Source organism: Rutidosis leptorrhynchoides, chromosome 3, assembly GCF_046630445.1.
Source record: "Rutidosis leptorrhynchoides isolate AG116_Rl617_1_P2 chromosome 3, CSIRO_AGI_Rlap_v1, whole genome shotgun sequence".
NCBI classification, from domain to species: Eukaryota; Viridiplantae; Streptophyta; class Magnoliopsida; order Asterales; family Asteraceae; genus Rutidosis; species Rutidosis leptorrhynchoides.
Window position 1 is genome coordinate 452,163,035 of NC_092335.1, and position 27,775 is coordinate 452,190,809.

The 27,775-nt window shown below is 33.6% G+C and overlaps 2 protein-coding genes across 2 annotated transcripts; both read right to left on the minus strand.

The window, feature by feature from the left end:
- On the minus strand, nt 1-27,477 carry LOC139901557 (3-oxoacyl-[acyl-carrier-protein] synthase I, chloroplastic-like). Its single transcript, XM_071884252.1, has 8 exons — nt 27,015-27,477; nt 19,051-19,058; nt 12,897-13,328; nt 11,883-12,056; nt 11,699-11,812; nt 11,508-11,609; nt 148-214; nt 1-68 (listed from the first exon to the last, which is right to left on the minus strand). The coding sequence occupies exons 1-8, from the start codon at nt 27,475-27,477 to the stop codon at nt 1-3; spliced, it is 1,428 nt and encodes a 475-aa protein (XP_071740353.1).
- Nucleotides 423-1,586, minus strand: LOC139896307 (uncharacterized mitochondrial protein AtMg00810-like). Its single transcript, XM_071878929.1, has 2 exons — nt 734-1,586; nt 423-676 (listed from the first exon to the last, which is right to left on the minus strand). Exons 1-2 carry the CDS (start codon nt 1,584-1,586, stop codon nt 423-425), a joined length of 1,107 nt encoding a protein of 368 aa, XP_071735030.1.
- Nucleotides 27,478-27,775: the final 298 nt, after the last annotated feature.

Genomic DNA, 27,775 nt, shown 5'->3' on the forward strand with positions numbered 1-27,775 from the left:
TCAAGGCTTGAATGATGAGAACACTACAACGGAATTGTGACCACCAATGCCAGATGAATTTGAAATACCTGCATACCAAAAAAATTATTCAAGATGACAATTATATCATGGTAACCAAAAGTTTAGGAAGATATGAAAGAAACTCACCAACATTGATTTCATGTTTTTGCTTTTGATTTGCAACTATGTCAAACTCCACCGCAGGTTCGGTGTCCTACAGTTGAACCAAGGGCATGAAAATGAAATATTATAATCAGTGTTGTTATTAGGTTATGAAACTGAGATGATCTTATTTATTACAATCGACTATATTTATACAAGCTGTGGTCTAACTAACTTCCTGATTTCCAGGGATTACAGAGGTATATAATTCTGTCATATATATCGTGATCTTTTAAATATGGACAATATACAATGTACAGCTAATAGTCCCCAGCAATCGAAACGGGAGGTAGACGGACGTTGAGAGTGTCCCGAAATTCATCGAATAGAACCAAAGGTAAGCCTTTTGTGAAGATATCCGCAACTTGATGACATGAAGGTACATGTAAAATTCGAAATTGCCCACGTGCAACTTTTTCCCGAACGAAGTGGATATCTAACTCAACATGTTTCGTCCGCTGATGTTGAATGGGATTGTTTGACAAGAAGATGGCACTCACATTATCACAATAGACTATAGTAGCTTTGTTTATTGGTCGATGTAGTTCAAGTAGGAGATTTCTCAACTAACAGGATTCGGACACAACATTGGCAACCCCTCGATATTCAGCATCGGCACTTGAACGAGAGAGAGTCGGCTGACGTTTAGAGGACCACGAAATGAGATTCTCACCGAGGTAGACACAGTACCCAGATGTGGAGCGTCGGGTGTCCGGACAACCAGCCCAGTCAGCATCCGTGTAAGAGACCAAGGTAGTCGTAGGAGACCGAACCATATGAAGACCATGATGTAAAGTACCCTGAATATAGCGTATTATTCTTTTGAGTGCGTGCATATGTATGTCGTATGGTGCATGCATATGAAGGCAAATTTGCTGTACCGCATAAGAAATATCCGGGCGAGTGAAGGTTAAGTATTGTAGTGCGCCGGCTAGACTTCGAAAGTAAGAGGGATCGTGATATGGTTGCCCTGCCTTCGAACTTAATTTAGATTTAGTGTCAACAGGTGTTCTCGCAGGTTTACATGAGGACATACCCGCACGTTCCACTATTTCACGTGCGTATTTGGACTGATTCAGGAACAATCCGCTAGAGGTGTGTTGGACTGAAATACCCAAGAAGTAGTCTAGCTTGCCCAAATATTTCATTGCGAATTCGTTGGACAAGTGGTTCATAATTGTGAGTCGTAGTACATCGGACGAAGTAGTCAAGATAATATCATCGACATACAAGAGCAGGTAAGCGGTGTCACGTCCATTTTTGTAGATGAAAAGAGAATGATCACATTTGCTATGTGTAAAGCCAAGAGTGGCAACAAAATCGGCAAACCGTTGGTACCATTCCCGAGGTGCTTGCTTAAGACCATATAACGATTTCTTTAAGTGGCATACATAGTCTGGATGTACTGGGTCTCGAAAACCCATTGGTTGATACATGAAAACCGTCTCTTTTAGATTACCATGAAGAAAGGCATTTTTAACATCTAGCTATCGTATATCCCAGTGATTGGAGAGTGCTAAGCTGAGAACCACCCGAATTGTAGCGGGTTTTACCACGGGACTGAATGTTTCTGTGCAATCAATGCCAACCTATTGAGACCTGCCATCACCAACCAAACGAGCTTTATACCGCTCAAAAGAACCGTCAGAACATACTTTATGTTTAAATATCCACATAGAACGTATAACATGTGATAGTGCTCCAAATGAACATATATTTTGTAGCAATATCCTCCCAATATGTAAATTATTTAGTTGTAATTGTTCTATTTTAAGTTGTAATCGTTTATATTAAATAAGTGCGAAGACAAAAGGCGAAAACGACGATTTGAAGACAAAAACGTCCAAAAAGCTCAAATGTACAAGATACAATCCAAGTGGTTCAACTTATTGATAAGACACGTCTAAAAATGACAAAAGTACAAGTTGCGGAACGCAAAGTACAAGATATTAAATTATACGAAAAGGCGTTCGAAAATCCGGAACCGGTACCCGAGCCAACTATCAACGCCCGACACAATGGACCAAAAATTACAAGTCTACTATGCACAAGAATATAATATAATATATAAATAATTATATTAATTATTTATATTTTATATTTATATAAAAATTATGTCGACAAGCAAGGTTCCAAAATTGTGTGAGCTGGATTATCAAACTCCGCGACTCGCGGAGTTTGCAGGCTTAAAATGCCGCAACTCGCGGAGCTGCAAAAATCAGAAATGCCTATAAAAGGCCATGCATTCTGCCGAGTTTAAATAACATAAAAAAATAATAATAATACTCTGTAATAAATAATAAATAAATAATATATATATATATATATATATATATATATATATATATATATATATATATATATATATATATATATATAGTATAGGGTAGTTTTATATTAGTTAGTTTGGGTTATGTAACGGTTATTTACGGGTTTTTAAGCCGGAACTCTGTCCGTGTAACACTACGCGTTAAATAATCAATGTAAGTTATGTTCTCCCTTTTTAAATTAATGTCTCGTAACTAAGTTGTTATTATGCTTATTTGAACCGAAGTAATCATGATGTTGGGCTAAAAATATCTAAAATTGGGTAATTGGGCTTTGTACCATAATTGGGGTTTGGACAAAAGAACGACACTTGTGGAAATTAGACTATGGGCTATTAATGGGCTTTATATTTGTTTAACTAAATGATAGTTTGTTAATTTTAATATAAAGATTTACAATTGGACGTCCCTATAAATAACCATATACACTCGATCAGACACGATGGGCGGGATATTTATATGTACGAATAATCGTTCATTTAACCGGACACGGGAATGGATTAATAGTCTATGGAATTATTAAAACAGGGGTGAAATTATGTACAAGGACACTTGGCGTAATTGTTAACAAAGTATTAAACCTTGGATTACACGCAGTCGATATCTTGGTGTAATTATTAAACAAAGTATTAAAACCTTGTTACAGTTTAAGTCCCCAATTAGTTGAAATATTTGACTTCGGATATAAGGATAATTTGACGAGGACATTCGCACTTTATATTTATGACTGATGGACTGTTATGGACAAAAACCAGACGGGCATATTAAATAATCCAGGACAAAGAACAATTAACCCATGGGAATAAACTAAAAATCAACACGTCAAACATCATGATTATGGAAGTTTAAATAAGCATAATATATTTTATTTCATATTTCCTCGTACTTTTATTTATTGTCATTTTAATTATTGTTATTTATTTTATATTGTTAGTTAAATATCGTCATTTACTTTACGCTTCGCTTAAAATATAAAATGGACAAACCGGCCATTAAACGGTAAAACCCCCTTTTATATATTATTAATATAATATATTTTGTACGAATATAATTGTTTAAAATATAGTGTGAAATAAGCCAGCTCCCTGTGGAACGAACCAGACTTACTAAAAACTACACTACTCTACGATTAGGTACACTGCCTATAGTGTTGTAGCAAGGTTTAGGTATATCCCATTTGTAAATAAATAATTAAAACTTGTCATATTTTGTGTAAAAGTGTATCGTATTTAATAGTTTTTTCTAGTAAAATATATAGCTATTTCATATACACCTCTCATAACATCAAGTATTTTGGCGCCGCTGCCGGGGATCGGGTGAAAAACTATATTTTTGTAAAAATAAATTATTTCTTATTTCGTAAAAATATTTTCTTATTTATTATAAGTGTCCAAAAATATAAAATAAAATAAAAATTTTAAAAATTAAAAATCGAAAAAAATATATATATAAATTTATTTTTTTTAGATGTCTATTTATAAAATTATAAAGTATTTATATTTTAGTTTTTAAATATAAGTTTTATTTAATTAATATAAATATTTAAAAAAAACGAAACTTGTCATTTTAATTTCAAATCTTCGCGACTCGCGGAGTTTGTTGCCAGGTGGGACCGCGACTCGCGGAGCCGCCCTGTCAGGCCACCACAAACCCTAATTCGCATTAAGTACGGAGTAATTATTATTTATTATTTTTTTTATTTAACCCTATTTACTTAATTATTATTATAATTAGTTTAGTTTTATTAATTAATTTGTAATATTAATTATAATTAGTTTTAATATATATAAAAATTAATACTTTTATAAAAATAAATAATTTTATCAATTTTAAGCTTAGTTTTATTTTTGTATCTTTTTATTTGTTTAATCGTAATATTTGTATTTTTGTCGTTTGTATCTAGTTTTAAGATTAGTGTTTTTATTTCTAGATTTTTAGGATTTGCCGTAAAATTCCTTAAGTGCTTATTTCTTTAGACTAAAATTTTGGTGCTTTAGAATTTTGCGACGCTGTTTATAAATTTTAGTACCTTTTAAGTTACGACGCGCTACTTTCTTATTTTTATTTTTCGACGTTTTTCGACGCGCAATATTTTTCTTTCTTATTTCTCGACGCTTTAGTTTTTAGGACTTAGAAATTTTCTCTACTTCTTATCTAATTCTCCAAACGGAAAGAAAAATTATTTAAGCGGTTAAGTTAATAGGCATCCAAATTTTCTGGTTCGTAGTAATAGTTGGATTTGTTAGTGGCAAGTTGTGGGCTTCCGATTTAAAGGGTCCTGGCTTCCTGCTGCATCTTTTGGCTATTCAAAACGTGGGCAAAAATCAGAAAAGTCTATTAATTGGACAACTTATATAAGTTTTTCTATTTTATACCTAATAGGATAATTAGTGAATGCACCACATTGTAGCTAAAATTTGGCCATCGCAATAAAATGGAAAATTTTGAAAACAAGGCCTTGGAAACTCTTTTTGAACTCCAAAATCAATTAAATCAATACTCTCAAACGGGTTTTGATGGTAATTCGTTCAGTCAATCTTGGATCACGAATGACGAAACAATAACTGGTTATGAAATCTGTGGAGATTATCACTCAACATGGGAATGTTATTATTACGTTCCTATGGAAAATTATGAACCCATAGAACCTGAATGGAATGATTATGAGGAATACAATTCTAATTGGGATTATTCCCAAGAATATATCCAAACTCAACAACCAGAGGACGAGAAAAAGTATGTGTCTGAAAATTCTTTAGATTATATGAAAATCAAACTCGAAGAACTTCATGCTCAAAATGAACAAATGAGAGAGTTTGTAAGTAGGCAAGTTGAAACTCTATCAGATTATACAGCTGTTGATCTGAGGAGTAGTGTGCAAGAAAATCTCAGATCATCGAATTTTGATGAATTCGAGAGCTCCGAAATCACCAACTATCCCGATGATACTTTTTATTCAGTCTTACCAATTTCACAACATAATGACACATTAGCCTCTACCGACGAAATCATCAATCCATCAATGGATGATGAAGAAGAAGTAAGGGTGACAAATTGGTACTCTTGGGAAAACGATAACGTTGAAAATTTTACCCCCGAGGCCAAACCGAACTTCACCATTACACAACCTTCCAACCCAATATTCTCAATAGACGAGTCATCTACCGAAGATGAACTACGAGCTGTAATAGATAATGACACCTCGGATTTCACCCAATCGGGTAATAGAGGTGAAAACTTTGATCACGAGAATAAAAGGAAGGAAATATTAGGAATTGTCCACCCTATAGAAATAAGTATGTCGGTGTATATCGATCCATTTGACCAAGAACCAGAAAAGAGACATATCCATTTACTAAAAGCTATACTTAAAAAAGAATTAGGTAGTGACGATCGGGTGGGTCTAAACTTTAAACCCATTGATATAATATATACCACCCGAGATGTAAACAACTGGCTCACTATTTTAATTCGTGGAACTTATTCTACCGACTTCACATGTCGTCAGCTAAGTGTGGGGAAGTCTAACCCCACTTAACGTTAAATTAGGGGTTCGGGTTAGTGCATAACTCGTTAATAAAAATGCATGATTAGGGTAAAAGATGCTTTTTCAAATATTAGTAAACAGTTCAGAAAAGCAGCCATTTTTGAAAAAAAAGCATGTGTGATAAAACAAGAAGGAATGAACGATGAGGCGCGCCATCTATCATTCGACGAGCTTTGTAATTACAAACTGGGTATTTTCAATCACTTTTCTACACTAATCACCCTCATGAATTTATAATTAGAGTCTGATTTCATGCAAATGAGGACATTGCATGATCTCAAGTGTGGAGAAGGGTTATAAATTCTCTCGGGTTTATACTTGGTTTATTTGCCAAATTTTATGAAAATTTGAAAAATTTTCAACTAAATGAATTTAAAATCATGTTTATATATATTTATGAACGGTGAAAACTAGGTGTTAATACCGAAATTATCGGTACCTCGGAAAGGACATAAATTGAGAAACACCCTAAAACGCTTGAATTCATTTAAAATGAAATAAAGGAGAATAAAAAGGTAAAGAAAGAAACTAAGTGTGGGGAGAATGTACCTAGTTATTCAATTAAAAACTATCTAGCACATGTTTCTGTAAAGTTTATTGCAGGTGCTTTTGTTTTGGACTAAATTAACTATTTTACCCGATGAAAGAAAAGAAAAGATGGATCTACACAATGAATTAATTCCATCATTAAAAGGAAGTAAAGTCTTCCGAAAAAGACACGCGCTTCTTGATTTAGGTCAAGAAGTTGTCGTCCATACCAGCTGTAGGTTGACGAAAAATCTAGAAAAGTCATCACTAAAATCAGCAAAAAATCCACGGACCTCAGCATCAAACAGGGTCGCCAAGTGGTCAGATTTATCCTAACCATGAGAAGGATTTATCTCGTACAATGGGGGGCACCGTGCAAATTAGCTTGATAAGACTAATGAATCAGATCCCCAGAAAGGATAATCTCCTTAAAGATTAAAAAATCAGCTTTTAAGCCTGATATTACTCAATCCTTGAGATTGACCTTAAAGATTGAGAATTACAAACTCATGGAATTCAATGATATCTAAACTCGAGCTTGAACGAGAAAATATTTTGATCAAAATTAAAACCGATTTGTTTTCTGAAAACCTATTTTCAATGCGTTCATTACCATTGAACGTAAAATCATAGGAATTCACCTGGAATTCATTAGGTCACCTGAACCAAATCGGGTGTCAACCTTAAGAACGGTGGTTGCATAGCATGGTCGGAGACCGGACCTTGTGCCAGACCAAAAAATCATAGGATGATCTTTACTATTGCTCCTACAAAGGATAGTACTAGCATCCGACACGTTTATAGACCATAATCAAAAGCAAGTCACGGGATATTGCCTTAACAGTTGCTTGTTCATCGCTTTCCTTTACAACCGGACGGTAGTTTACCGAAAGGTAATATACGGGACAAGTAAACTGGACTTGTTGCTTTCCTAATACAAGGTTAGCAAGTGGGTAACACAAAACCATAAGTTTTGAGCTAAAATTTTCAAATCTGAAACCCACAAAACCCACAAAAAAAATCATTTTGCAAACACCGGTGAAGGGTTATTCCGGAAAACTTATCTAGGGTAAAAGCTAGATTGAATTTTCAAAAGATCAAATGTTTTCATAAAGATCCAATTTCCTTAAGGATCTACATTTTCATAGTCATGTGGGACTGTAAACCGCCTTTCAAATGTGCACTTTGCTTTGGAAACTGAAAGTAAATCGGCTATTTGATTGCAAGTGTCATTGACCTAAACCCGAGGCAACTGTGGATGACACACCCACCTTTAACCATGGTTCTATCGTTACTATCATTATTTATACCGCCATATCAAAATCACTGATGTACAAAGTGTGAAGAATAAAGAAGTGATTCGTGTGATGTATTATATTATTTCAAGTTATGTATTGCTTGAGGACAAGCAACGTTCAAGTGTGGGGATATTTGATAGTGCTCCAAATGAACATATATTTTGTAGCAATATCCTCCCAATATGTAAATTATTTAGTTGTAATTGTTCTATTTTAAGATGTAATCGTTTATATTAAATAAGTGAGAAGACAAAAGGCGAAAATGACGATTTGAAGACAAAAACGTCCAAAAAGCTCAAATGTACAAGATACAATCCAAGTGGTTCAACTTATTGATAAGAAACGTCTAAAAATGACAAAAGTACAAGTTGCGGAACGCAAAGTACAAGATATTAAATTATACGAAAAGGCGTTCGAAAATCCGGAACCGGTACCCGAGCCAACTATCAACGCCCGATGCAATGGACCAAAAATTACAAGTCTACTATGCACAAAAATATAATATAATATATAAATAATTATATTAATTATTTATATTTTATATTTATATATAAATTATGTCGACAAGCAAGGTTCCAAAATTGTGTGAGCTGGATTATCAAACTCCATGACTCGCGGAGTTTGCAGGCTTAAAATGCCGCAACTCGCGGAGCTGCAAAAATCAGAAATGCCTATAAAAGGCCATGCATTCTGCCGAGTTTAAATAACATAAAAAAAATAATAATAATACTCTGTAATAAATAATAAATAAATATATATATAATATATATATATATATATATATATATATATATATATATATATATATATATATATATATATATATATATAGTATAGGGTAGTTTTATTTTAGTTAGTTTGGGTTATGTAACGGTTATTTACGGGTTTTTAAGCCGGAACTCTGTCCGTGTAACACTACGCGTTAAATAATCAATGTAAGTTATGTTCTCCCTTTTTAAATTAATGTCTCGTAACTAAGTTGTTATTATGCTTATTTGAACCGAAGTAATCATGATGTTGGGTTAAAAATATCTAAAATTGGGTAATTGGGCTTTGTACCATAATTGAGGTTTGGACAAAAGAACGACACTTGTGGAAATTAGACTATGGGCTATTAATGGGCTTTATATTTGTTTAACTAAATGATAGTTTGTTAATTTTAATATAAAGATTTACAATTGGACGTCCCTATAAATAACCATATACACTCGATCGGACACGATGGGCGGGATATTTATATGTACGAATAATCGTTCATTTAACCGGACACGAGAATGGATTAATAGTCTATGGAATTATTAAAACAGGGGTAAAATTATGTACAAGGACACTTGGCGTAATTGTTAACAAAGTATTAAACCTTGGATTACACGCAGTCGATATCCTGGTGTAATTATTAAACAAAGTATTAAAACCTTGTTACAGTTTAAGTCCCCAATTAGTTGAAATATATGACTTCGGATATAAGGATAATTTGACGAGGACACTCGCACTTTATATTTATGACTGATGGACTGTTATGGACAAAAACCAGACGGGCATATTAAATAATCCATGACTAAGAACAATTAACCCATGGGAATAAACTAAAAATCAACACGTCAAACATCATGATTACGGAAGTTTAAATAAGCATAATATATTTTATTTCATATTTCCTCGTACTTTTATTTATTGTCATTTTAATTATTGTTATTTATTTTATATTGTTAGTTAAATATCGTCATTTACTTTACGCTTCGCTTAAAATATAAAATCGACAAACCGGTCATTAAACGGTAAAACCCCCTTTTATATATTATTAATATAATATATTTTGTACGAATATAATTGTTTAAAATATAGTGTGAAATAAGCCAGCTCCCTGTAGAACGAACCGGACTTACTAAAAACTACACTACTCTACGATTAGGTACACTGCCTATAGTGTTGTAGCAAGGTTTAGGTATATCCCATTTGTAAATAAATAATTAAAACTTGTCATATTTTGTGTAAAATTGTATCGTATTTAATAGTTTTTCCTAGTAAAATATATAGCTATTTTATATACACCTCGCATAACATCAACATGCATTTCATTAGTACGAGGTGCTAGTTCCCAAGTCCCATTTTTAATAAGAGCACGAAACTCATCCGTCATGGCACGCTTCCAGTGAGGATCGTTTAGAGCCTCACGAGGGTTACGAGGAATTGGAGAAGGAGTGGTTGTGGCATGGAGATTGAACAGGGTTTTGAGTTTATGGATACCGACCATTGCGCGAGTAGTCATGGTACGTGTAGGAGGCGGAGTAGTAGAAGTGGTATGAGAGTCAGCATGGGTGACGGATATATTTGGTGAGGGTGTAGGATTTACGTTTGGAGTGGTGGGTGGTGTAGAATCATTGGTGGATTGTTGGGCCGATTGTAAGGATTGTGTCGAATGGGAGAGTTCAGCAGAGGCATGAGGTGAGTGAGTGTGGGCCGAAGTATTAGTGGGAGTAGACGCTGGTGATGTATTAGCAGTGGACTGGGCTGATGAAGTAGAGTGGGCTAAGGGAACAGATTGAGTCGACTGTATGGGAGGTGTTGGAGTTGCGAGTGGTAGAATGGATAAAGGTGAGTGAAGAAATTCATATTGTTCAGATTGTAGTGGTTGTGGTTTGGAGAAAGGGAAGATATCTTCGTTAAAGAGAACATGGCGAGACAAAATAATTTTTCGAGACTTAAGATCGTAGCACATATAGCCACGATGAGTGGTGGGATAACCGAGAAAGACACAAGGAGTGGAACTGGGTTGTAATTTGATGATAGTGGTAGCGGGAAGAAGGGGATAACAGAGACATCTAAAGACACGAAGATGATCGTATTTGGGTTGGCGTTTGTAAAGTATGTGTGTGGGTGAGAGGTAGTCGAGTAGTTTGGTAGGAAGGATGTTGAGTAAGTATGTTGCCATGGATAGGGCGTGGTGCCTGAAGTTAGGTGGTGTGGAAGAATGAGATAAAATGGTGCGAATGATATTGTTAATCGCACGAATTTTTCTTTCGGCCTTTCCATTTTGTTGAGAAGTGTGAGGACATGAAAAGCGAAATGCAATACCATTTGCGAGACAGAATTTGTGGAAGGTTGTGGTCTAACTAACTTCCTGATTTCCAGGGATTACAGAGGTATATAATTCTGTCATATATATCGTGATCTTTTAAATATGGAAAATATACAATGTACAGCTAATAGTTGTAAATCTTCTTATTTCTTTCTGGGATCTCCCCGAGATCTCTTTCTTGGAAGGCCGCTGAGACGAGATGTCCATCTCTCGAGATTTCTCGATCAACAGGGTCAAACTTGGTCAAAGCCACGATTTCTTGAGTTTTCTCGCTCATTACTCGAATTTTATCTTAAAATCTCGTAATTTTATGAATTTTCTCACTCATTACTTGAATTTTCGTGTAAAATCTCGTAATAATATATATAAATATACATATAATTATTTATTTGAATATATTTATGTTATAAAAACTAAAAAGTCAACGTAAGTCAACGTCCGAGATCTCCCCCGAGATGCCGAGATCTCCCCAAAAATGTCCAAACGAGATCTCTCTGAGATCCGAGATCTTCAACCTTGATTATAATGAGGAAGTGGTAAAGGAAATGAATATAGGTATTACGTACGAATTGATTAATGGTGGGATGCAACCAGCCCGTTTGAATTGCTTTAATCGTAGCAATTGCCTCATGACCTCCAGAGCCCCCCATACTGTGTCCAATCATAGACTGAAAAAAAATATACAAAAGATGTTAACAATCTTAATATATGAACTACAAATGGTATAGGCAATATGAATAATGGGGCCATACTTCACCGTAGTTGCATTTAGTTTTACTTCCGTAGTGTTCTTGAATAACTTCTTGAGAGCATTTAACTCTGCTAATTCTCCATTCACAGTGGAAGTTGCATGTGCATTAACGTAGTTTACCTATACAAATAGTAGAATATCAATTAGGAAAGTGTTCAAACAAACTACAAGTGATGAAAAAATTGTATACCTCTTCTACGGATACACGTGCGTCAACAATGCTGCTCTCGATACAATTTGAAAGATAAAGACCATCCAATGGAGGATTCATTATATGATAAGCATCACACGTTACTGCACCTCCTAAGTATTCGGCAAGTATTGGTGCATCTCTTCTCATAGCATGTTCTAAACTCTCCATCACCTGCAATCAAACCAAATAGATGGATATAAACTTAAAATCAGTAACCTTAAGAACAAATGTACCATTAACAATTTAGACTAGTGATTGGAGTCCTGAAAAGATCATCTTTGGTGGCCAGAAAAGGCTCGGAAAACGGTCACGGGAAGTGTTGCTAACAATGGCTGAGACGGCCGTCGCAACAGATGTTGCAACGGATTTACCAGTGTACCGTGTGCAACAGATCTAAAAAAGTCAACTATTAAACAACAGTCAACAATGAAAAAAAAAGGTCAATAACGGTGACAACGCTCACAAACCTAAAAAACCGGTCAAGATAGGGTCGAGGCGGATGTTGATCGAGGTTGACTTTCTATATATATTTCAAACATTAATATTTCAAATTAAAGATAAATATTCAAAATAAAGGCAAATATCTGTGTTAAAATTATTGAAAATGTTTAAAATATTGTTGTTTTAAATGTTTATGTTTGAAATATTATGTGGAATGTATGTCTTTAATTTGAAATATCTATGCATGAAACAAACATATAAAAAGTCAATGTTGGTCAACATCCGTCTCGAACTCGCCTTGACCACGTCTTGACCTTGTGACGCTCCAAGATCCCGACTGTCTCGACCCCGTCTCACGTCTCTTTCAACTTAGTCACGGGATAACCTGGTTAGACCCATTAGAGTATAAAATACTCTCCCTTCGCGCATAACGTAAGTATGAAAAATCTCATCCGTTTTGTGTTCAAGAAGAACAAGTATGTAGAATAATAACCAATATCCATCCATCATTATTAATTAAATACAAAAATGATTAGGGTAGTCTAGTATTAGTATGATTAATGGTTTTACCAAAACACCTCCACCTTCTCCCATGACTAAGCCATCTCTATCTTTATCCCATGGTCTACAAGCAGTTTTGGGATCATTGTTTCTTTTAGACATTGATCTAGTTGCAGCAAAAGCCCCCATGCCAGGACGATTAACAAGAGCGTCCACACCACCAGCAATCATCAAATCAGCTTTACCTTCACGTATATAACTCGCAGCAGCACAAAAGGATGAATTAGACGTTGCACAAGCAGCTGAAATGCTGTATTTTGGTCCCATAAAACCAATATCGATAGCAAGTAAAGCGGGACCCATGCTCGCTAACGAAAAAGGTGCTGCATACGGTGTGACTTTACTAGAACCTCTTTTATTCATAGTTTCCATGCCATTTGCTATAACGGTAATTCCTCCTAATCCCGATCCAATGAGCACCACAGCTCGCTCCTTATTAATCTGTAAATGATCACCATTTGAAAGTAATGTTACCAAACATATCAGATTAATAGAAATAAGATAAACATGTAGTACTTGTATGGATTAAAATTTAAAAACCTTGGAGCATTTATTATTAGTTCACAGTAATACAACTATGAACACCAGACTCTCAATTTATACAATAAATAAGAATTTAAGTGCAGAAAATGAGAGAACACGATATTGGAATAAAGGATTGATAATATTAATCGTGTCAAGTGCATCTTTCAAATGAACCATACGTCTCTATTTATACAGATAAAGACCAAATCTGGAGATTTGGTTTTCAAAACTACTTAGCTATAAAAATGAAAAAGATAAACTAAAAACCAAACTAATTTGTTAATAAATCGAAAGTCAACTCTGGAGATAAAACTGAATCTTCAAAATAAATCTTCTTAATCTGCAAACATATCTCCAGAATAATCTTTAGCTTTGGCTTCAAGAAATCTTTAAACGTTGACTTCATCAAATCCAGAGTCTGCAACTTCAGACTCTAAATTTCCAGACTCTAAAATCTGCAAAATACTTTTGACTCATCAGATTATTATTTTCATTTTCCCAACAATCTCCCCCTATCTGATGATGTCAAAACAACCTGAACACCAAATTAACCACCTTAGCATACTCCTTTTCAATAAACTTACACTTGCTCTTCATGTGAGAAATTTTCTTCAACATATTCAGCTTGCTATACAAGTGTTTCAACAATTGTACCCTGAAAGGAGATGTTTGCTCTGTTTCACACCTGGACAAAAGATTAATCAACATATCAATGCTTGCCTCTTCAAACTGATCACACCTAATCAACATCTTTTGATTTCCAGTAGTCTTTATCATCAAGCCATCCAAGTGTTCAACATACTTGTTATCAACAAATTCCAAATGCTCAGGAACAGCATATCTTTCAATATGTCCCTTAACTCTTCTCTCTTTCATTCTCAGGTTAAAAGTTTCACAAAACACTTCATAATCTTTAGTACTGATGAATCCTTCTTCAAACACCAAGTGAACCAACATGCACACTCTCTTTAACACTTCATTCACAATAACTTGATCCCCTGCATACTCGTTGATATAAACAGCTATGCCTCTCCATTCACAAAAACCTAAACGAACAATTTGATTCATTTTAACTCCTAACCTTCTGTCTGGCAAATGAGCCATTGTTAACAGCAAAATCACACCTTCAAACTCAGATTTTTCAACCTCAACTTTCACAACATCACTATCATATCTTTTAAATCTGAACCTCTTGTTCATCTGAGCCCTAAGCTCACCATCTGCTCTTTGTGTAGCAGCAACCAAAACACCACTAGAATTACCCTGTTTGTTACCAGTACCCTTATCAACAATATCCTCCCCCTCAATTTGTTGCTCCCCCTCAATGTGAGTCTTCTTAGATTGCTCCCCCTCAATACCTGCATCAATACCTGATATTTTTCTTTTCTCCCCCTTTTTGACATCATCTAAAGGCAGAGAAGATAGGAACTTCCAAATTTCAGTCTGTTGATTTTTGAGGGAACAAATATCAGATGCAAACCCAGTAAAACATTGTCTCAGTTCATCAACACCAACCATTTTCTTCTCCAGCTCAGTCAACCTTTGATTAATCTCTGTTACAGACCTTGAACCACTTGTACCAGTCAACCCCTGCATATCCCCAACCAAACTCCTCACCTCCATCAACTCATCTTTAGAAACAAAATTATTATTAAAGTTAAGATTATTAATCTTAGACTGCACAACAGAAAGCTTGTCATCAAACTCCTTAGTCAACTTGGTCAAAGCCTGATGTAGGCCAACCATGGTGACTGGTGCCTCAGTCTGAGAAGTAGTGCCAATAGATGAGGGTAGCGTTGGTAAGTCCTCACAGCCTTCCTGTTGTAAAAAAAACTGATCTTTGGACATAGACGGTTTTGAGGCCTGTATCTCACCCTGTGACATGAGTGTGATATTGGCAGCCTGTGCAAGAATGTGTAAGGATGGAACATTTTGGGTGGGTAGTGGCAGACTTAAGTCTGGGGTAAAAGTTGGCTTGGCCATTTCAGTTGGTTTTTGGATTTGGTTATTTGAGTCCAGGATTGGGACTTCTTCATGTAAGTCAATTGAGTTGGTTTCTTCAGTGACTGTAATGTGGGTATCCAAGTTAACTATTCTACCAGGTTCAAGTTGGGTCAAAGCACTCCTCTCACCAACCTCTAGCAGAGGTGATGGAGTAGTACGAGAAGCACTCTTCCTAGTGAATTTTTGAGGTGAATCCACAAGTGCTGTATTATCTAAGGTTTTAATTATGGTGGTATTCTCTGTATGAACTGGTGGGTTCATAAGGTGGGTTGAGTGGGAAATTTGCTCAGTAGCAGTGGGTGAAGATGGGTTAGAATGAGGTGGGATTTCCTCATTCATGTCTTCAGCCTACTCTGTTTGTGTAACAACATGGGGTGGAGTTTGTGTGGGGGTAGAATCTGATTGCTCAGATTATAAAGATTGTTGACCATTGTTGTGATCTTCTGCAGACCCTGATTGCTCAGATTCTGAGAAAGATGCCCCTGCAGACTCTGATTGCTCAGAATCTGTAGGTTGGTCTGCACGGCCAAGATTGACCCAATGCATCATAGCAGGAGTAAGAGCAACTTCTTGATCATTCACAATGTGGCTGTGAAATATTCTGACACTACATTCTGGAATAAATGTATACTCATATACACGAAACACTTTAAGCCCATCATATAAAGCAGGAGTCATAGCTTGTTCAAGCATTAAACTTAAGATTCTGATAAAAGGCACATTATGATCCCTTGGAGTTTTTTCAGTGAGAACCAAGAGTTCATTGAAATATAAACGTGCAAAATAAATATTCCTCCCTGTGACTATAGCATGAAACAGATGTGCCTCAAAATCATTAATCTTAGTCAGACTACCACACTTGAAACTCAGAATTCTAATGATATTCGACAACAAAAACATCCACCTTGGAGAAAACATACTAATCTTAACAGATGAATCAGTTAAAGGTTGACCAACCATAGGAAAACAATATCTTACAGCAGATCTTGACACAGTTCTAACAAAGTTATCTTGAACAGGAAGACTCAAATCAATTCTTAAATGATTTTCAGTAAGAGTTAAAGAATTGTTACCATCTCTATAAGTACCAGTGATAGTTCTAGCTTCTCTGTTCCCAACGCAAGTATACCAAAATTCTCCTAACATCTCTGGAAACATGATCGCTGTCTTGAAGAAAGCATCCTTCAAAGGGTGATTTCGCATGAACAATACCAAATCTTCATACCCTTCATTAGCAAAATTCTCCGGAATAGTACCACAAGCAACCCTGTTATTAGCCGAAACCTGTACATCTTTTCCTCCTCTGAAATCTTTCGCCCTAATCATGTTATCGGAGGGTACAAGAACAAAAGGAATGAACTTTGAATTTTCCATTTAGCTTCAACAAAAACTTTCAAGAACACGAGCGAATTTTGAAAAACTGAGAGAATTTTTGAAGAAGATGATGATCGAATGAGAGGAATTAGGGTTTATTATAGGAGATTAGCTTGATGAAGATTTTGAAGAGTAAAAATAGGAGAGATATGCACAAAATAAATACTCTTGACAAAAATTTGAAAAATTTACCATTTACCCCCTTTTATTTTAGGAAATAGAATAAAAAACTTTACTTGACAAAATAAGGAAACGATTTTACAGTAAAAATACACCAAAGTAAACTTTCCCAGACCCTGAATAACATGACATCATCCAGACTTTGAATATGACATCATCCAGACACTGAATTTTTTATTTTTTTTACAACAACATATTAGGGAATATCATCACTGGACAACATTTCAATTGATGGATTTAACATTCCAACTTGCCCAAGAAGATAGAAATGCCTTTCCTCAGGAAGTGCTTTAGTAAAAATATCTACCAATTGATCCTTAGTGCAAATATGCTTTAAAAACACTTTGCCCTTTTCAATACAATCCCTTATAAAATGATGCATGATTTCAATATGCTTGGTTCTTGAGTGAAACACTGGATTCTCAGTAATAGCAATTACACTTTCATTGTCACACATTATTGGAGTGTTGGTCAATGTTAACCCAAAGTCTAGAAGTTGATGTTGCACCCAAAGTAACTGAGCACAACAACTTCCTGCAGCAACATATTCAGCTTCTGTTGTAGAAGTAGCCACAGAGTTCTGCTTTTTACTAGACCAGCTAACCAACTTTCCATCTAGAAATTGACATCCACCAGAGGTGCTTTTCCTGTCTAACTTGCATCCTGCATAGTCTGCATCTGTGTAACCGATTAGATCAAACCCTGAGTCTTTAGAGTACCAAAGACCCAGGTTAGGGGTACCTTTTAAGTACCTAAAAATTCTTTTCACAGCTTTATAATGAGACTCCCTAGGATCAGATTGGTAACGTGCACAAAGACATGTAGCAAACATTATATCAGGTCTACTTGAAGTTAAATATAGCAAAGATCCAATCATACCTCTATAGGTTGATTGACAAGTGGGTTTCCCAGATTCATCTTTATCAAGCTTTTCAGAAACACTCATTGGAGTTCTTAAAGAAGAATAATTTTTAAAACCATATTTAGTTAACATGTCAGAAATGTAGTTACTTTGGTTAATAAAAATGCCCTCAAAACTCTGTTTTATTTGCAACCCAAGAAAATAGTTTAAAGTACATAAATTACTCATTCTATACTCTTCAGACATAATGTCAGAAAACTATTTTCTCAAGTGTGGATTTGTAGACCTAAAAATAATGTCATCAACATAAATTTGAACAAGTAACACATCACCTTTGTCCTTTTTGATAAACAAAGTCTTGTCAATGGCTCCTCTGGAAAAATTCTTTTCTAGAAGAAATGTTGACAAGGTATCATACCAGGCTCTGGGAGCTTGCTTTAGACCATACAATGCTTTATTCAGTTTGTAGACATGCTTAGGAAATTTCTTATTTACAAAACCAAGAGGTTGTTTCACATAAACCTCTTCTTGCAATTTACCATTCAGGAAAGCACTCTTCACATCTATTTGAAACACCTTGAAATCTTTGTGAGCAGCATAAGCCAGAAACAGTCTAATTCCTTCAATTCTAGCAACATGAGCAAAAGTCTCATCATAGTCTATTCCTTCTTCTTGTCTGTACCCTTGAGCAACCAACCTTGCTTTATTTCTGATTACAATACCATCTTTATCAACTTTGTTTCTGAAAATCCATTTTGTGCCTATTGCAGTTTTATCAGCAGGCTTTGGAACCAATTCTCAAACATCATTCCTTTCAAATTCTGTCAATTCTTCAATCATAGCCTCAACCCAATCATTGCCAGCCAATGCTTCATCTACTTCTTTAGGCTTAATTAGTGAAAGAAAACAAGAAAAGAAGCAGTAATTTGCTATAGCAAAATCAGACACAGGTGTCTAAGAAGAAGAAATAGGTTTAGGCAGACCTGTAGGATCCACAACATAATCCTCAAGATGCTTTGGAGGAACTATATTTCTAGTTGATTTTCTTGTAGGAACAACAGGATCCAAGGTGGTATTTGATAACTGATCACTTTCTTGATTGACATCAGACTCATCTTCCTGTGGAGATTCTTCTGTGTGAGTATTATCTGCAACTTCATTTCTCAATCCAGACAAATTTGGTTCATCTGACTCAGACTCTGAATCCAGAGTCTGAACACTATTCCCTGAAATCAAATTAGATAATTCACCAAGTGCAGATAGCTCAGTACTACATGACTGATCCATTTCTAAAGAACTTTCATCAAAGGAAACATTAATGGATTCTTCAATCTTCATTCTCCTATGATTATATGCTCTGTAAGCTTTGGATACAGAAGAATATCCCATAAATATACCTTCATCAGACTTTGGCCTCATCTTATCAAGCTGATCTCTTTGATTTAAAATATAGCACTTACACCCAAATATATGGAAGTAATGAATAGTAGGCACCTTTTTATGATATAACTCATAAGGAGTTTTACCATGTTTCTTCACAATCAAGGACCTATTTTGAGTGTAACATGCTGTATTGACAGCTTCAGCCCAGAACCTTAGGGCAACATTTGATTGGCATAGCATGGTTCTGGCTGCTTCAATGAGTGTCCTATTTCTTCTTTTAGCAACTCCATTTTGTTGTGGAGTTCTAACAGCAGAGAAATTTTGACCAATTCTAGACTCTACACAAAAATCAATTAATGTGACATTTTTGAACTCAGTACCATGATCACTTCTCAATTGTTTGACAAGAACACCCTTTTGCACCTGCTCTCTCTTGATCAAGTTGATGATTTCTTCAGGAGCATCACTCTTTGCAGCTAAGAAAATAACACATGTAAATCTAGAATACTCATCAACAATTACCAAAGTATATCTTTTTCCATCCAGACTACTAGTGTTCATTGGACCAAACAGATCCATGTGAAGTGGAACACTAATGGTAGCTAGGGTTTTTGAGGGAAACTTTATTTTGGCCTGTTTACCCATAATACAAGAAGAATAAGGTTTATCTTTCTTGAAAGGTTGTTGTGGAAGACCTCTTACAAGCTTCTTTTTGGAAAGCTCATTGATATTTTTGAAATTAAGATGAGAAAGCTTTTTGTGCCAAAGCCAATTGAGTTCTGGGACAGTCTGAGAGTACAGACATGTCTCAATTCCAGTATCAATAGATTCTAGATCCAACATATACACATTTTGAAATCTCCAGGCCACAAGTGTTGGCCTTCCTTTATGATCATAAATAATACCAGCTTTCTTCCTAATTCTGATTTCACAGTCTTCATCAGCAATTTGGCTCACACTCAGGTGAAAGGACCCGTTCATATACATTATAAACGATTCACAATAGTTGATTACATTGCGAGGTATTTGACCTCTATATGATACATTTTACAAACATTGCATTCATTTTTAAAAGACAATCTTTCTTTACATCAAAAATTGACAGGCATGCATACCATTTCATAATATCCACTATCCAACTATAAATTGATTTAATAATAATCTTTGATGAACTCAATGACTCAAATGCAACGTTCTTCGAAATATGCTATGAAAGACTCCAAGTAATATCTTTAAAATGAGCAAATGCACAGCGGAAAATTTCTTTAACACCTGAGAATAAACATGCTTTAAAGTGTCAACCAAAAGGTTGGTGAGTTCATTAGTTTATCATAATCATTTATTTCCATCATTTTAATAGACCACAAGAATTTCATTTTCAGTTCTCATAAATATACGTCCCATGCATAGAGACAAAAATAATCATTCATATGGTGAACACCTGGTAACCGACATTAACTAGATACATATAAGAATATCCCCTATCATTCTGGGATCCTCCTTCGGACATGATATAAATTTCGAAGTACTAAAGCATCCGGTACTTTGGATGGGGTTTGTTAGGCCCAATAGATCTATCTTTAGAGTTCGCGTCAATTACGGTGTCTGTTCCCTAATTCTTAGATTACCAGACTTAATAAAAAGGGGCATATTTGATTTCGATCATTCAACCATATAATGTAGTTTTGATTACTTGTGTCTATTTCGTAAAAACATTTATAAAATTTGCGCATGAATTCTCAGCCCAAAAATATAAAGGGTAAAAAGGTAAATGAAACTCACCATACTGTATTTCGTAGTAAAAATACATATAACGTCATTGAACAAGTGCAAGGTTGGCCTCGGATTCACGAACCTAAATTAATTATATATATTTATGTGTTGGTCAATATTTGTCTAACAAATTAGGTCAAGTCATAGTGTACCACAATCCTAATGCTCGAGACTAATATGCAAAAGTCAACAAAAGTAAATTTGACTCAAAATAATTTCCAAAAATCTATACATGATTAATATATAGTTTAAATATCGTTGTTTTATATTTTTAAATATTTTTAAAAGATTTATTAGAGTAAATAATATAATTTATTTATTAATAAATAAAATTTTATATTAAATTTATATAATAAAATATACTTTTATATATATTAAGTAATAAAATTTATAGGGTTCATTTAATATCATAAAGATAATATGAAAGGTATTATTAAAGTAAGTTATTACACGTAGTAAAATATGTTTGTATCACATATTTATTTGATAAAATAATATCTATAATGATAGTAAGTAAAAGTTGTATTATTTTGTAATAATAATTATTATTAAAAAAATATCAATATTTATAATTACTAAGATGACATTAGATAAAATGATAATTCTAATTATGATAACTTTAATATTTACGATAATTTTTAATATTATCTTTAAAATAATAATTCTATTTAAAATAATAATAATAATGATATTTTTATAGTAACAATGACATTTCTATTAAAATGATAATTTTTGTTAAAATGATAGTTTTAATACTAACGATACTTTTAATAATAATAGTAATGATAAAAATAATAAGAACGATAATTTTATCTAAATCAATATCTTATAATATTTTAATTTCATCATGATACTCTTACCCATTATTTCCTAATCGTTTCGTTTAATAGCTTTTAATCGTCTTTTATATCGTGTTCATAATAATGATAATAATAGTAATCAAAATAATTAGGTGTTACAAATATTTGTTTTAATTACACTAATATTAATAATGATAGTTACTATAACATTATTAACGATAATACTAATAATTATCTTAATGATAATATAGTAATAATAATAATAACAATAACAATAACCATTTTTATATAATGATATATATTAGTAATGATAATAATAATAATAATACCAATAATAATAATAATAATAATAATAATAATAATAATAATAATAATAATAATAATAATAATAATAATAATAATAATAATAATAATAATAATAATAATAATAATAATAATAATAATAATAATAATAACAATAATAATAATAATTGGATAATAATAATAATAATACTAATTATAACTTTAACGATAATAACGATAGTAATAATAAAAAAAATAACAATTTTTAATGATAAATCCCTTTTATTGATAAAGATAATAATAATGATAATAATAAGATAAAACTAGAACGACGATAAAAACGACGATAATAATAATCATTTTTAATAAAAATATCGAAAATTTAATTGATTATAACTTCTAATCCGTTCATCGAAACCATTCGATATCTAAATGAAAAGTTCTTAATTTTTCGCTAGCTTTCCAAGGACATGCATATCTTATACCTTATCTCAACCGCAAGTGTAACTAATTCAACATTCAACCTAACCTGTCTAAGGGCAATATCAAAAGTACAAGCATGCATAATCCTAAATACTCGAGCACTAGTCAGGGATACACTATTAGTATGTAAAAGTTAAATTATGAGTACTCACGTATCAATATTGAGATTCAATATTGCAGGAAAGGTACGTAGATGCAACGGAAATGATAAACACTATATTGACCTCACGAGCATACCCATGAACCATACTCAATCACCTCCATAGCTATAACCCATAATTTCCTTAATCCTATCCCACTCGAAAAACAATTTCGAAATCACTCAGACAGCACTCCGTCGTAATATTTTATGTATACTAATAATATCTTGAAATGATACGGAGTAAATATATATATGTAAATCGATTGAGAGAGTTTAGAGAAAAATATTTTCAAGTTTCTATGAAATAATGAAACCTATTGAATTCTATTTATAATAGATTTTTGAATTATTAAAGTGAATTATTAAAGTATGAATTATTAAAGTGAATTATTAAAGTATGAATTATTAAAGTGAATTATTAAAGTATGAATTATTAAAGTGAATTATTAAAGTATGAATTATTAAAGTGAATTATTAAAGTATGAATTATTAAATTGAATTATTAAAGTTAAAGTAAAGTAAAAATAAAGTAAAGGTAAAGTTTAAGTATAGTAAAAGTATAAAACTATGTACGTATAATACGCGTATAAATATATATAATATTAATTTAAATCGTTATATATATAAAATAAAATATAAATATCGTTATCTTTATCATACTAGTTAAGTAATGAGTTGTCAAAAGTGGTTCTAGATATTTATAAAAGTTATATACGTTTTAATAATAAAGTTCTTTTTAAACTGAAAACGTTTTTGTACGTTTGAAACTAAATAGATCAATCGAGTCTTTATGAGACTCAATCTTCCACTATCCTTTGTCTAGTTCTCAATGATTGACAATTTGTTCTTATTTATAAATCACTTTATCATTTTCTGAATATTGTTAAAATGGAAAGATTTCTCAAATCAACGTGGGCCTTTCAACAGAGACTTGTAATCATAATTCAATATATCTGATAATTCAATCATTTGATCTTATCTTCTAATTCCATTGATAAACATTTTGAAACAGATACAATCATATAAAGTATTTAATCTAATATTTTGTTTACGTTTCAAGTTATAATATATATACACATATACATATATAATCATATTCGTTTAATGGTTCGTGAATCGTTGGAACTTGGTCGAGGTTGAATGAATGTATGAACATAGTTTAAAATTCTTGAAATTTAACTTAACAAATATTGCTTATCGTGTCGAAAACATATAAAGATTAAAGTTTAAATTTGGTTGGAAATTTCCGGGTTGTCACATCAGGAGATTATGTTTCAGCCCTTCAACTAAAGCAACTTTCTTAAATGTAACACTTCCAGCTTTAACAGTACCATAACCAATAGTCTTTGCAACAGAATTATCCCCATATCTTACAGAAGGACCCTTTTCTTCAACAAACCCTGCTAGATGCTCTTTGCACCCAGTCATGTGTCTTGAGCAGCCACTATCCAGATACCACATATTACCCTGCTACACAAGACACAAACAACAGAGAATGATTAGTTTTTAAGGGGAACCCACTTTTCAGTGGGTTCAATTGGAGTATCCTTCACTCTCCAGACAAAAGCTTTATTTCCAATCCAGATCAACTTGTCCTTGATAGATTTTAAGACACTTTTATTTTCACAAGCTTTGGGTTTCCATACCTTCTTAATTTCCTTAAGAAAACAAGATGCTCTTTTAACTGAAGGTTTTTCTTGACTCTTAATTTTTTCATTGAGCTTTGAAATTTCCTTTTTGAGTTTTTGAATAGTCTTAGCTTGTTTTGACTTTGATCTTCTTTTAGTTAACCCTTTTGGATCTGGACAAGTGTCAGTGTCAGAGGATGATTCAGAGTTGTTCTTGCAACTTGACTCTTGGGTGTCAGACTCTAGGTCAGAACATACACTATTATTTTGAGAGACTAAAATGTTAGAGTCTGAAGGTTTCAAAAGTTCAGACTCTAGTGGATTCCTACTTTCAAGTATTATAGTCTCAGAAGGCTCAACAGGATCTAATGATCTTACGAAAGCATTGGTTAAAATCTTTTTGTCACCATCAAATTTTACAAATGTGTTTGGTAAAATGTTAGGTTTGAATACACTTGGATCAACTTCCACATTATTATTTAATATGTAGTTTTCACCTAGTATAGCTTTGACATCATTTGGAATTCGTTTGGCAATAACATCATAATTCTTTTTGGAAGATACATACCAGGATTTACAAATTGATTCATAATGTTTTGACCTTTTAATTGATCTTCCTAATTCAATATTTAACCTTTTAGTTTCTTCTATGTATGCCATTTTATATGTGTGAAGTTCTACCTCACATTTTTTCAAGATTTTAATTTCAGCTTCTTTGTATTTGATAAAGTTTTTAAGATCAAAAATTTGTGTTCTTACCCTATCAATATCATCTAAACACCATTGAAAGTCAAGCAGCAAGTACTGAAACATTCTCACTTTTTCATTATCAAGATAGTTCACAAAGTTTTATACCTTATAAGCAGAAACTTTATTACAAGTAGAGTCTTTATCCATCTTCTCAATAGCTTTCAGATCTTCCTCAAACTTGCTAGAACCACCATCAATTATAGCCATAAGACACTTATCCTCCTCCTCATCAGATGATGAGTCTTCATCTTCCCATGCTTCTGTGTACAAAGCTTTCTCTTGTTCTTTGTTCTTAGATCTTTCTGCTTCACTCTTTAACTTCATGTACTTAAGTTTGTACTTTCTTGCTTTGTCAACAGACTTGTTGGAGTTAGCACCTCCTTCACTCTTAGACTAGCAGTCAGCAGCTATGTGTCCTAACTTGCCACACTTAAAGCATTTAGCTTTCTTTAGATCAAAAGTACCCTTGCCGTTACCCTTCTTATAACCAAACTTTTTCTGCTCAATCCTTTGAGTCAAAAGAGCCATCTGGACTTCCAGATCTTTAATCTCCTCATCTTCATCATATTCACTATCATCATCAGAAGTTTCATCACTCTCAGATTCAACCTTGCTAGAGTAACTAGAGAATAATTGCTTATTCTTCTTTGTGGTAGCCACCAATGCAGCTTCTGGATCTTTAGCAGTTTTCTTAGCATTGATCTTGTTCTTCAGTTGTGTTTCCTCAAAGTTTGATAGTATACCAAACAATTCACTCAACTCATAGTTATCTATCTTCTCATTAATTACCATAGATGTAATTACAGACTCAAAGTTCGAAGGTAACAATTCAATGAACTTTTGACATAACACTTGTTGTGTTTTCTCTACACCAACACTTTCAAGATCATTTATCAGAACCTGAAATCTTGAATGGAGATCACTTAAAGATTCTTTAGGCTCAGCAGCAAAATTTTCATAGCATCTAATCAGATTCTTCTTCGTCTGAGTCTTAACAACAGTGACTCCTTCATAGTCATTAAGCAATAGATCCCACATAGCTTTAGTAGTCTTAGCATGATTGATCTTTCTGAGAATTGGAACAGTAACAACATTTTCAATAATACTCCTTATCTTGCTATCCAGTTTGAACTTTATGGCTTCTGCGTCGGCCCATCTTTCTCTTGGTGTTTCACGAAAATAGGCAGGTTGTGCAGCAACAGTATCTGTGGCAGGAACAACAGCTATCATTGAACCAGGAATAATGGGTCCTGTTGTAAGAACATGCTCAACTTCTTTATGAATAGATCCTAAAAACCATAGGACTTTCAATTTCTAAGTTGCAAAGTCTGTGCCATCGAATATTGGCACACCTTTTCCAGCCATAACTGGGGTAGGAATGGTACTGGTAGACATTTTGATAAAAATATGGATCGTTTGTAAAGATCACCGTAACAGGATTTACACCTTACCCGCTCTGATACCAGTTATTAGTTCACAGTAATACAACCATGAACACCAGACTCTCAATTTATACAATAAATAAGAATTTAAGTGCAGAAAATGAGAGAACACGATATTGGAATAAAGGATTGATAATATTAATCGTGTCAAGTGCATCTTTCAAATGAACCATACGTCCCTATTTATACAGATAAAGACCAAATCTGGAGATTTGATTTCCAAAACTACTTTGCTATAAAAATGGAAAAGATAAACTAAAAACCAAACTAATTTGCTAATAAATCGAAAGTCAACTCTGGAGATAAAACTGAATCTTCAAAACAAATCTTCTTAATCTGCAAACATATCTCCAGAATAATCTTTAGCTTTGGCTTCAAGAAATCTTTAAACGTTGACTTCAGCAAATCCAGAGTCTGCAACTTCAGACTCTAAATCTCCAGACTCTAAAATCTGCAAAATACTTTTGACTCATCAGATTATTATTTTCATTTTCCCAACATTTATCGCCATCAAGAGCAGTATCTTCAAGCGCTTTTTTCCCAGCAACAATGCAATAACGTTGACAATTATAAAGTCTCTTGTCATATTTGGCGTCGATATAACCGTTCGAGTTGAACCCACGAATCTGACCCGCAAATCGAGTTGTGAAATCAGAAGCATCATAACGATCTATTAAGTCAATTCCGCTGTCCCCAGACAAAAGTCTTTCGTAGAACGTATCCACATCGTTACCAAATACAGAAACAAGGCCCATGCCAGTAATCACGATTCGTTTTTTTGCATCTTTCTCTCTTTTCGGGGCAGCGGTATTGGAGTTTTGGGAAGCAAACACCAGGTGGTGTCTATTGTTACTGGTTCGTGCTGGTAATCGTATAGTTGCTGCTGATAAAATGTTGTTGCGGACCGGATTGAATGAGGCGGCTGAAAGATGTGTGAAATGGAGATAAGTTTGAACTTCCATTATTATGAAAGTACAAACTGATATTGTATAATAACAGTACTGAAGCTATATAGGTGGAGCTGATAAGAAACATTGAATACCAAATTGGGTTTACTTTTTTTTTTGGTGTGTTGGTTGTAAATAACAATCATCAAGTTAAAAAAAAAAAAAAAGTGTTGAAACTATTGAGCTAAAAAAAGTTGTTTGTAGTGAATTGAAAAAACTTAACTATATAAATGATTTTATAGGTCGTCGTCTAATTAATCTAATTACAGTGACTAAAGGTTAATTACTCATGCTAAACATATATACATTATTA